General features: G+C 39.0%; 1 protein-coding gene across 2 annotated transcripts in view; it reads right to left on the bottom strand.

The window, feature by feature from the left end:
* Nucleotides 1-10,093, bottom strand: part of LOC308396970 (arf-GAP with coiled-coil, ANK repeat and PH domain-containing protein 2-like) — a 49,704-nt gene extending 39,611 nt beyond the window's left edge. For both annotated transcript variants that reach the window (XM_080882639.1, XM_080882640.1), the window contains exon 1: nucleotides 9,665-10,093. In XM_080882639.1, coding sequence (XP_080738765.1) covers nucleotides 9,665-9,717 — 53 coding nt within the window. In that variant the 5' untranslated portion in view covers nucleotides 9,718-10,093. The remainder of the gene's footprint in view (nucleotides 1-9,664) is intronic.
* Nucleotides 10,094-12,994: the final 2,901 nt, after the last annotated feature.

Genomic DNA, 12,994 nt, shown 5'->3' with positions numbered 1-12,994 from the left:
TCATCCCCCTATCCAAAGTTCTTCTTATATACAAGTTAACATTTACAATTGCTTTTATATCTGTAGTAATTTTGACTCCTAAATACATGAATCCTTCTTTTGCATTTATAAACAGTGATTTGATTATTGGAGATTCTCTTTCTCTTGATTTAAATAAAGCACTGATGGTATCGTATAACTTATTTAATAACCTGAAAACTGTCTGAATTTATCAATTTGTTTAATGAGATTTACCTGCCAAATTTGACAAAAAGAGGAGAATATCATTAGTAAAGAGATATAAAATGTTCTTGCCCACCAATTTGGATCACTAAGAATCTACATTCTTAGTCTAAAAGGATTCTGGTCTCCAAAAACAGAACAAGAGAGGTAGTTTGTGCAAAAACAGCATTCACAGAGTGTAACCAGTAGATAAAACAAAATGCAAACTCTCTGAACTATGGTATCATTCAACAACAGAAAACTGTGCAAACTATTTGGAAGGGTCACGATGCATAGAGATACCAGATCCCTGCTGGTCCATAGCTGGTGCTGCTCATTCAAGATCTAAAGAAAACATATCCATATTCCAAACCATTAAAGCTTTAAAAAAAGCACTCTCTTCCTCCCTCTGTGACAAGGCATCCAAGAATAAATTCCAGGAAATATCCATATGACCACTAGCTTTTTTATTACATGAAACAATAAAAATTAGGGAACTAAGCCTGGTTTAAGTGCGGAGTGGGTGTGAGGATCAAGCCAGAGCTAAATAGGGAGAGACGTGTGGTATAAGACAGACTACAGGCCATGAAGAAGTAAAACGGGGAGAGAAAAAAAGTCTGCTTTGTAAACCACATCAGAGGCAATTTCAGCTTCAGCGAGGCCATGTTTATGTCCTGCTTCCCTTTATGTTGACCCAAAAAGGCACTGATCCAAAAGCTTATGTCAGATAGGACTCCACACCACTGTACATCAAAACAGAAGCCTCCTGCTTGGAATATAAATGCCAATATTACAATATTCTTATATTACTCTACATATCTTATAACACGATCCATCTTCCATTTTGTAAGCCAGCAATCTAACAACAGTAGACAGTAAACAATAGCTTGCTTCCATACTTTAGGAAATTAATTCAAGTCATTTGAATCAGTTCTAGTTAGTCGCCTGACATTCTGCCTCTTAAAGCTTTTGAGTAAACATCCACATAAAAAGGTTATTTTAGCAGGGGGTGACTAAGATTCTAACACTGCCAACAACACTAACAGCAGCTCCGGACTTTTACTGTGCTAGTCTACAAGCACTAGAGTCAATGATTTGTCTGGATAGTAAAATACTGTATAAAAAGAAAAGGAGACACCTAATTCTTTAGCAGCGATTCAGTGACCACACTCCAAAAAGCAAATAATTCCACCCCTGGAGCTCTGTGAGGCAGCTGGCATCTGCCCAGCTGCTTGTGTCTACTCTACATAAAGAAGTCAGGCGGCCGAACAGGTTTGTCATTCATGTTGCTACCGAGTCTTCTTCAGGCCTGCGGTACGGACCTCAACACTTCAAAGACAAAAGGAGACATCAAAGAATATACTTTACACGTATTTCTGTCTCACTGGAGAATATTGTGTAATGCAGAAGCACCGGTTTGGTTGAAAATCTGTTCCCCCGTTGCACAATATCGGAAAAACTATTTATCATGTAATGGTCATACAGAAGTAAAACGACTTATCGGTTCACCAATTATCTGATTTCAGGAAGTTAATATGCACTGTTGACACAGAAATACCGAGCTCCTCTACCTCCAGTGACAATAACCCGTTTAAAGCCATATTCAAGAGAATACAGGGAAGTTTCCCTAGTTGTTAACAATACTATTTTCCAAATAAAATAGCTCAAACTTCATAGTTAGCCCCAAGCAGGCTTACTTCTAAATTACTATTACTAATCCAATTTAGATGTGTCAGCCTGGCATTACATCTTTACTTTGATGTCTTCCAAATATATCTAGCGTACTGTCAGCCTCCCTCGTCTTGTCTTACTTCTGCCAAGAACTTCTTAAAATACAGGAGGAAGATTATTTTACACAGTCTGCTTTTTTTTTTTTTACTTCATTACTTCTCGCAGAAAAGCTGACCACTTTGCATGAAAACGGTTTATTCCACTGGACTGAAATAACAGTGGTGGTAGAGGCAAACAGTTGGAAACATGAAGAATAGGGTGAGATTCAGTCCCGTGACGTAGATCCTGTAATTGTTAGAGAGTGGAGCAGTGCTGTCACAGAAGGGGGTCCTCCAGTGGTAAAAACCCACCATTAGACACATACACACAAACACGTGTCGGCATCGTCAACAAGATGAAGTCATTATTTAAAGATAAACGCTTACTAGCTTTTGGAAATTCTGGTGTGGGATTGACTAAACATCAAGGCCAGCTTCACATTTGGTCTTCCTATGTCACAAGGAAGTAGCAGGAAGGAAACGCACTGATGAGAAAGAGTGGAAACTCCAGCATTTTCACTAGACGGTGGCGTTAATGTGATCCACAGATTAATGTGCTCACACACAGTTAGGTCAGTAGGTTTTTTGGATAATGACTAGTGGTGCAAGGGATCACGGTTGATCCGAAATCCGAACCCACTCCACGGTTCGGTACGCATGTGATCCGAAGAGTCGAGAAAAAAAAAAAAAAAAAAGTATGTGTATGGTGCGCGTGTTGGGTCTGTCAAGCGATAGTTATGGCCAGTGCTAGCGGTCCAAGTGGCGGAGCAGAGGAGTTTGCTGCATTTAAGCAGCCCTTTGCTGCCCAATCCGACCGGGCTAAAGCTATTACAAAAGCTATCGGGGTGTTTAGCTGCAGACGGGAGGCCGTATTCCGTTGTGCAAAACAAGGGGTTTAAACTGTGATGAACGTGCTTGAGCCACGCTATGATATCCCGTTGCTTGTCCACTTCAGTGTGACAAGATCGTTCCAAGCATGTATGAGCAGGAGAAGTTTAAAGTTATGGCTGAACTGTCCCAGCCATCTTCTGTTGATCAAACTACAAATGGGTCTAGCTCCAGGGCAACGGAAAGCCACGTGACTGGGACCGCTCGTTGTATCACAGCGGAGTGGTAGATACAAAGCCCTGTACTGCCCTATAGATTACATTAGATTAAATGAAACTTTATTTATCCCTCGGGTGGGTTCCTCCGAGAAATTCAGTTTCCAGTAGCACAGCACCGACAGAAGTTGCAGAATGTGAGCAGAAATACACACATATATAAATACAGAGTATACAAAAGGGATAAATAGAATAAATAGGAATAAGAATACAAGGGAACGGCACATTTCAAGTATTGTGAGTCTATTACACCGTTGGATATTAACAGAAACTATTGCACAGTGAAAAGGCACTACAGCTTACTTGTTCCCCCCTCCTTTGTCCCCGTTTCCCCTCCCTCTCCCCTCCAGCAAGGAGTTAAACAGATTAATGGCGTGTGGGACAAAGGACTTTTTAAGTCTGCTGGTCCTTGACTTTGGGAGAAGCAACCTGTCACTGAACAGACTTCCTCTGGTTGTTTATGGCCGTGTGCAGAGGATGCAGAGGATGCCCAGCATGGTCCATAATGTCCATATTGCACCTTAATTTGTTTTTATATAAGTGCGTGGAATGAGTCTTCAGTTGAATGTTTTTTAATAGGCAAAAAATACTTAAATAAGTAAATGGCGAGTCGAATTTGTCTTTTTTTTTTTTCTATTTTTGCTGATCCAAAAATTGATCCGATCCGTGACTTGAAACCGTGATCTGATCCGAACCGTGAGATTTTTGATCCGTTGCACCACTAATAATGACACATGTTTAGGAATTAAAGTCAATCCCCATTTACATTTTCAGTAACTAACATAATTGTTGATCTAATGATTATTTTTTAATACTTAGATAAAAAAAAAAAAACGTTGCAGTCAGCAACTGCCGGAGGTGTAGAAACCATGGACATTATCCCTATGACTGTGAAGTGATGTACAATCAGCTTTTACAGCATTTGGCTGAATCTGAGTAGAGAGTATAAACCTGTACACTTCAAAGTTAATCCTGCTAATTCTATCAGCAGTCACATCTCCAATAAACACTAGTGACCTGGTTCCACTAGCAGCCGTACATGCCCATGCCACAGCATTACTCTCATGATGTTTGACAGACCACTACTTTGGCTCCTTCTCCATACTTTTTTCTTTCCATCATTCTGGTGCAAGTTAACCTTCATTTTTTTCAGGCTCTTTTAGATGTTTTCTGCCAATGTCTAAACTGGTCTTGTTGATCTCGAGTGTACCCAGAGGTTTGCACCTTAATGTAAACTCTGAAAGTCACAGATCACCCACAATAGTTGTCTCACAGCTGGCCAGTGCATTCATTCTTTTAAAGAATGAAATAGATTGTTAATGTGGCCACTCCTTAATTATTTACTTAATTTTTAGTTTGGATTTCAGCCTAAAGAATACTAAAAGCCTCCTGTGAAGATCCCCTTTACTTGCATTAACAGCTCACTGAGCCGTGAATTAATTATCCAATCAGTTTTGAGCCACTGAAAATAGGTGACTGTGTATAAAACTAGCTGTGAACCCCTAAACAATTATTACAATACTAACTCTCTAATATTAACTGACTATTTTGCATAATCATATGTTGATTGTTTAAATTAAAATCTACTTTAATGATGTAAAGATGGCAACACTACAAAAATTGTGCCCATGTCCACAAAGTTACAGGTTTAACTGTATTTGCTGTAGACGAGGGGAAAACGATATCATCAACAATCATTGTTCAACAATATTATGTATTTGGAGAGCTATAAATAATAATTATAACAAAAGTATTTTCTTAAGGACTTACAGAATATTCTCTCATTTAACAGATCAATCACTTATAGACAGTGAAAAGCCTGCCTCATAAAAAAATCCAGAGTTAATAATTATATACCGAAGGCAATGTGTAAAATCCACAAAATCTGAGGTTTTGAAAAAGCATTTTTAGAGAGATAAATTAACAACAGCTTCTCTCTGCTTCATCCTCTCTGTTAAAATAATTGTATACTTGAAAGTTAAAGTATTTACACGGATATTTATGTGATATAAAGAGCAGCCTCAGTCCTCACATTTCATTCATTTTAATTGGCTTAATAACCATTAAAAGGAAATGGACCAGAGCTTAATTAAATCAAACTGCAAATAGCCCAGCATGATAACAAGCCCACAGGTGGACTCCCATGGGAAGCTAATCAGGATGTATCGCACTGCATGGTCACACACCCAATCAGAAGCACGTACTCGCGTAATAATGATTAAAAGGGACGCAACAACAAGGAGAACTTTTCTGCCACTTACAGAAATTACCTCACCGACAACTAGTCTGAAAACATTTCCATCATACTATAATTTTCTTGATGGGATAATTTCTTGTGTGTCCTATGTAAAAAAACTGGAAACATTTCAGTTTTACAGATGTTATGATCAGTTTAATAAATGGAGCCTATAGTATCCATAACTTTCGAGGTCCTTAAGCTACCCCCACATTGCTTATTTCATATAAAAAGACACTACAGATAATTGCTTTTGTTGGGGACATTGCAGAGTGGAACAGCATATAAAATATGTAAAACATCTGTTCCTATACTTGTGGAGAGAAAAGCTGCTGCACTCTGGAGGGAATTTTTAACTATCATACTTGAAGAGGAGCCAGGAAGCTCTCGAGTCCAACATCTATTCTCAAGTGGAAAACTAGGCTACTAGGGTTTACTGCCAAAAATACATAACTTTTTTGCACTAGTGAACCTCTCATGCAGCCCGAACACATGGTTTACAACCAAAGACAGTTTCTCCAACAAAAATGAGGATGAAAAAAAAACAAAACAAAAAAAAGTAAGTGGGGTGTGCCAAAATACCACTTAAAAACAACCCTCTCTACATTTGGGGGCTCCATATTCTCCAGCACCAAGTTGAAAGCAAACACCAAACTGGAAACAGATGTTGAGCAAGTGAGAGCTAATTCACGCTGGTGCGTATTACATGTTTTTATCCATACTCTGTGTCTCCTGCGTCGTCGTCGTCTTCCCTGGCCAAACACAACGAGAGGGGGGTTGGATAAACGGCAGCAGAGCTGCGGTGGTCGAAGTGGAAAACTATGGTGCAGTAATCTCTAATAACTATGGAGCAATGATGAACCTACAGCAGTGTTTAAGTCAGGAAATGCTAACTGATGACTCATCCAAAAGGGGGGCAAAGGTCACAAAAAAAGCACAAACAGAGACAGGGCTATATTGTTACCTTGCTCAGACAATCATGGGAAGTGGATGTGAATTAGATTAACAGAATAAAACACAAACTGGAGTTTTTAGACAAAAAGTAACGACAACATTTGTCGAGTTCTATGTGTTGTATCACATCTGCCCATACAGTGGTGTTTCCTACTCATAGATTTTACCTCATCACATACATTTGGTGACACATTTAAAAACAGTCCTCTTGCTCTCATTCTGAAAGTTCAGTTGCTGCTAGCCAACTAACACCGACCATTCCTGTCTCATGTTACCAGCTGACTCACGGGCCAGGTTGCCGTGGCGGCCCTCAATATGATTCAGCTTTTTCTACTGCAAGTCTCTCATCCCACAGCCTCCAGCCCCGCCAGTCTGAGCTGCAGCTCAGCTCTGGAGATCCACTGTCAGCTGGATGCATGGGCGTTTCCATAAGTTTATAAACCAGGGTGGGACAGAGCGGGCTAAGAACAAAATAGAGGTGCCGAAAGGAAATCAGAATATTTGATGAGAAATACAATCAGTGTAAAAAAATTGGGATAGAAATTGTCCAACTGAAAGTGGTGCTGCACGAAAGTTTAAACATAACTTTATATTTGATAACTGTTTGTTTGTTTGTTTGTTTGTTTGTTTTGCAAAGTGGAAAAAAAGTATGCTGGCTTTTTACTTAAGTAAAAGTTAGAATCCTGCTTAAGCAGCTTAACAGTGCACAGGCTGTAATATCAAAACACACTGCCCTGACCAAAAACAACCCCCCACAATCTCTAATATTTCATTGGATCACCTTCAGCATTTGGTGTGCTTATGTCAAATGCCTGAGTGTGTCAATGTACCATTTCCACCAGGGAAGAAAAAAACTGGTCACTCAATATATTCAGCTATTCAACTGACCTCAATTTTTGGGTGGTACATGATGATGCTGATCCCACACCTAGACCAAAAGTAACAGTATCCTAGACCAATGTAAAGCTCTTACACTTTGCTAAGTAAAATCCAGGTGTTGACCCAAACTAAATGTGTTTACCATTTAGAATGGCACTTGTCCAAATCATTATGACTTTAATGTTGCAGCTGTTGACTTATTATATTTCATAGTTTGATCCATAGTAATGCAATGCTTTGGTTTTAGTGTGGATTATAAAGCTGGCATCCAAAATGTAGAACAGTAGAAGCACCAAGCAGCATAACATAGAAATAACTGGAGAAAAAAAACCTGCTAGAAAACTACTACGAGAAAAAGTACTATAGTGAAATCATTGAGTTAAGCACTAAGTTACGTTCCTACAGGTTCTATCCATGATGTCCTTCAGTGGTGCAAGATTACATGTACTCTGGTCAAACAGCACCGACATCGGTGGCACCGGCAAGTTCAGTGCAACCGATGGCAAGTTCAGAAGTCCTGGAGGAGAAACTCACTGCTTGTTGTTTATTTGTCACAAACTAGGCCAAGTACTTTGCCTGCTGCATCCAAACCCCTCCAAGAATTCCCTCAATAAAAGTGATAACTTTTATACTTTTGATAGGGACAGGCAGAGAAGCAGAGTTATTTACATTTAAACAGACAGAACGAGAACTACTGTAAAGTCTAATGATTAATTTTGACTTTAGGTTAATGTTTTACAGGATTAATCAACAGATTCTTTGGTCTCCAGAAGTCAGAAAAAGAGCACCTTTTTAAAGCCCAAGGTGACCCCAAACGAGTATATATTCATCAAACATCATCTAACTGATCAACAGATTACCACTTTCCACATCTTTTGTGCATTTGTTTTTGGAATAAAGCAAGGACAAGGTAATGGTGTCATTTAGGTGCTGTAACAGGTGCCGCAGCAAAGTTACAGGTCAGAGAAAGGTCAATCACACACCGCCTCAGTGCCGGGAAAAGCAAAGCTCTAATTAAGAAAAATAAGTGCCAAGCCTTTTTATACTGCTGCAGCCTTGCAATGAATTACCTTAAAAGATGCTCGGACCTGGCTCATGATGATGACTGTTCTTATTTACTAACATAAATAAAAAAAAGTCAGGCAAGTCTTGTATACAAATGAGTGACTTTCAGTATTTCAGATTCTGCTGGATATACATCGCAAACAAAGCCTCTGCACTCCCACTGAACAGTTTCCTTTCTTTGTTTGAAAAACTGCCTCGCTGACATAGAAAACTTCAAACTGTATGCAGTGACTCAGCGCTCTGTTATCCACAATCAATGAAAGCAAACGTAAGTGTGATGACGCAAAGAGGTGAGGGCTTCAAAGCCTGTGGCAGCATGCAGCACCTCGAACACCTCAAATACCAATGAGCTGACACACTAAGCAGCACACCAGTTAGAGCGCTTTAATAGTAATAATGTGTCCCATTTAAAACAGTGAGTAAAAGGGAGCAATCGTGGTCACACAGCCTTAAACCAGGCAACAACGACCGACTGGGACATTTCCCCTTTGTTCAGCCCTATGAATACAATCCTAAAGGAAATGCTCAGTCTCAGAAAAACAACAACTGCAACAACAACTTTCGAACATCTGTTCCTCGTTTTTGTGAGAGAGGATGTTGCAGCAGCAGCAAGGGAGCGCGAGGGGCTGTGCAGGGAGGAAGAGGGAGGAAGAGGGGAAGATGCTTTTTGTCTCAAAACACTGGACAGTTCAAGGCCACTGTTAGAGGAGGGAGGTGAGAGCCATTTTTACACAAATTTCAGAAGAAGTGTGTGTGTGTGTGGGGGGTGATTTCAGAAATGACCACACAGAGAACACGTCACATGGACGGTAACACTATTTTTAAAGTCACCAGTGATTTGTCTTTTTTTCACTGATCAGCTCGTAACTGAAGGAGGAAAGAAGCTTACTGCTTACGCTACTAATATGTCTTTATATGGAAACGATCATGAATGTGTCAGGTTACTTTAAAAGCAAGATAATGAGCGGACAGTGAAAATAGACATTGGGTCTAATTAGAAATATAAGTGTGATCAAACAGAAAAGTGAATTACAGATGCAGTGCTGCGCACAGTAAACACAAAGCTGGCTGTCATGAAAAAATACACTATTAAGCAGGGTCATGCCAGTCAAGGATCCTGGGACAGACTCTAATCTCTGCGTTCATATTTAATGTATTTTACTATGTTTACATAATTTATATTGGGGGTAAAAACAGGCGCTGGAGCAGCTTTCCACTGCACCACGACTCTCAGCGAGTGTCTGTTTGGTTTCCTCGTCCCAGCAGCAGCCTCCCAGACTGGCCCCAGCTCTCTTAGGGACAAAAATAGAAAAGTAGCAGGCGACGAACAGCTAGCTACTTACTGCTGATTGGCGTGAGGGTTTAGCAGGCGGCTAGCCGTATACTTTTACCCCTGAGATAAATAAATTAAAAAGCAGCGGACGGGACAATAAAAAAGCCTGGCTGTCATCACTCACCTGAACCTTGGGGAGTCCTTCAAACACTCCTCGAAATCCACAGTTATCTTCATTTTTGCTGCAGTGGGTGAAGCCGCAGACCTATGCTCTCTTTTGATTAAAGGCAATAATCCAGGCTGAGTCTTTCTCGCTAATTAGCTTGTTTGCTAACGCTGCCGATTCTCAGTCCGACCAGCTGGCTCCACTCCGTCACCCCCTCTCTGCTAGCCAGCTAGCCCCGGAGGCCAGCAGCTACGATGAAAAAGTGGCGGTAATGCGACCATAAACGACCGTAACGTTGAGTGTGGGGACTGCAGTTTGAGGCGGAAGGGTCAGCGTGGAAAAACGGAAAGTGTCGTCCGGTAGCTAGGTCATAGCAGCCAGCGGGAGTGGAGCGCACACACTACACACACACAACTCCGAAGATCGTCTGTCGTGGTCAGAGAGGGATCCACCGGCCAGTGCGCATGTGCCCCATTGCTGAGGACGTATTGAAATGTAATTCACAAAATAACGCGCAAGGCAGGAATATGACAACTATATAACAACTAATAACTACTCATGAAAGTTCATTACTGACTTTTTAAATAAGGTTTGACCCAACAATCCTTGCTATTTCTACATAAGCGGTAAATGAATAAACTAATTCACAAATAGATCCAGTAATAACTAAGAATATAGGATATTATTGCATCCTTCAAAGTATCTATAATATTCACTGCTGTGGAAAAAGTATTTATCTCCTTTTTACTTTCTTATGTTAATTTATTTAATTTATTTATTATTATTTATTTTGCATATTTGTCAGACTTTCGTGTTTCAGATCATCAAACACGTTTTAATATTAGACAAAGATAACCCAGGAAAACAAAAAAAATGCAGTTTTCAAATGATTATGTCATTTGTTAAGGGGGTTAAAAAAAACTACCTGGCCTTGTCTGACAAAGTAAAACAAAATAAAAGATCTCAAAAAGCAGCACATCGTGCCAAAATCCAAAGAAACTCCAGAACAAATGAGAAACTGGCATTTATCAGTCTGGAAATGGTTATAAAGTCGTTCCTAAGGCTTTGGGGCTTTAGCAAACCATGGTGAGAGTCATTATCCACAAATTAAGAAAACTCTGTCAGTTTTCTTAACCGCAGTCAGGACTTAAATGCAATTGAGATGCTTTAGCATGACCTTAAAGTGTGGACTAAAAAATCCTCATCGTGAGTTGTTGTAAATGCTTGTTTGCAGTTCTTGCTGCCCGGGGTGGCACAAATAGTTATTAGGTAACAGGGAGAGGTAGGTTTGGATAACTTTATTCCTCTTGATAAATAAAATGATTATTTAAAGACAATTACTCAGGTTTGTTTAATATAAAAAAAATCAGATTATCTGAAACATGAGAAAAAAGTGGGAAATATGCAAAATAAGAAGAAGAGGGAAAATACTTTTCACTGCATTATATATACATTACTCTATAAAACATATAAAGACACAGTTCGAGAGAAACAATGTGGGACACATTAGTGATGCTGGGAGGTGGTCTGACATTTTCAAATAAACAGTAACTTATAAATAAAAAAAACAATAAACTGTGCAGATGGCAGGCTTGGTATTTAGGATGTGAATAGCAAATATATTTTAATTTAAATACAACATTTCCAAGGATAAAAGCTTAAATATATTTCAAAATTTATTATTAATCTTTTTAACACATACATGTGCTTTATATTTCATCCTGTGAGAAAGTGAAAATAAATCTTTCTCACTTTCCTTTCCTTCAGTTTTCTTGTACTCTGCACTCAAAACATTCTGTGCAGGACATTTGGAAATGAAGAGATATTTTCCCCTGATTATTACCAAAGTCCTTCTCATTTAAAGTCTCTGATATTGCCCTGCTTCATACTGTCACGTGCAATGGTCCCAAAGAGCTTTTCCTTTTGATTTTCTTTTAGGAAACCACCACAAGACGTAGCCATCAGCCCACAAATGATAAGCTGACTTTAGTATCTTTAGTAACTTTTAATTTAACTGCTTTTATGTCAGCAAAATTAAACATAATTGAAGGTTTTTTCAATAAGTTTAGACCCATTTATCAGTGCACCCCTAATGAAGAGGTAATGTAATGACACAAATCAGTGATGTGGATTTAAAACACACTTTAACTGGAATATAACAGAAGTACAAACTGTTCTGATAACACGTGGAAATCACTGTGACTTATAAAGCATCTGCATGTTTTTATTTGACAAAATAACATAAACAAATTTGGCTAATGTAGCATAAATCATTATGATTCTCTAGTCTGCTCACATATACTTTATTTTTTTTGTTTGTTAGTTAGTGGTTGTTTACAGTACAGCTCCAGATCAATGTCCAGCTGCAGGCTTTACTCACTTTGAATTATGCTATGAACTGATATGGATCCGTTTATATCTTTTATTCACTGTAACATTTAACTTTTGGGTGACGGCATAAAGACAGAGAAAGAGCAAAATAAACCGGAAGTGTGGACATGTAGTCAAATTCACCAAAAATTATAAAGCTGTAGCTTTTGTTTTACCCAGATTCATTGACGATGATTTCACTAAGCACTGTGCTGTACTGTAATCGGTTTTGGCTTTGCAACCTGCTCTTCTAGGGTTAGCCTCGGGTTTGATATCTAAACCTAAGCTAAAAAAAAAAAAAAAAAGCTCAAACCCAAAATAGGTTAAACCAGGTGGATTAGGTCTGATTATTCACTCTGAATTATTCTCAGACATTACAATAGGTCATCCAACTGCTTAGATTGCTTTTGAAGGTGACACTGTAATGTGTATCCAACTGAACTGAGTTGTGCAAATGCAAAAAGGGCTGATTATATTTGCAAACAGCATATTCCATTAATTTTATTTACAAGGCACTGCTGGCATCATGAATGAGAGCTGAGCTCCCCTAAACGTTTAAACTTAGAATCGCCACTGGTTCACATTTCCCGCACCTGCAATGTGCACAGAAGGTGTTGCATTAAATGTGTCCATGATTTCCCTACAGGTGTGACTGATACAGCTGACTAACTCTTGCCAGTATCGTGTTTTATGTTGGAAACCAGGCGTGTGAATGATAAAGTTATATTAAAATTGACGTTGAAGCTTTCAGACTGTTTTAATAGAAAATATTTTTATATAAATGAATTTATATGTAAAGAAAATATGCTCTGCTCAAAACAGACTCCCTGTTTTTCTAGTTTGGCATAAAATATGAATCTTTATTATTATAATTATAAAGCAATTATAATCTTGCTGGTCCATAACCTCGAAAACAGGCAGGAGTGATGGCTCTTTCATCGCCGACACGATCTCTGAGGTGGACGGGATGTTCCCCAC

The sequence above is a fragment of the Rhamphochromis sp. 'chilingali' genome (genome assembly GCF_963969265.1).
Source record: "Rhamphochromis sp. 'chilingali' genome assembly, chromosome: 5".
NCBI lineage: Eukaryota > Metazoa > Chordata > Actinopteri > Cichliformes > Cichlidae > Rhamphochromis > Rhamphochromis sp. 'chilingali'.
This window is presented reverse-complemented; position numbering and strand designations above follow the sequence as displayed.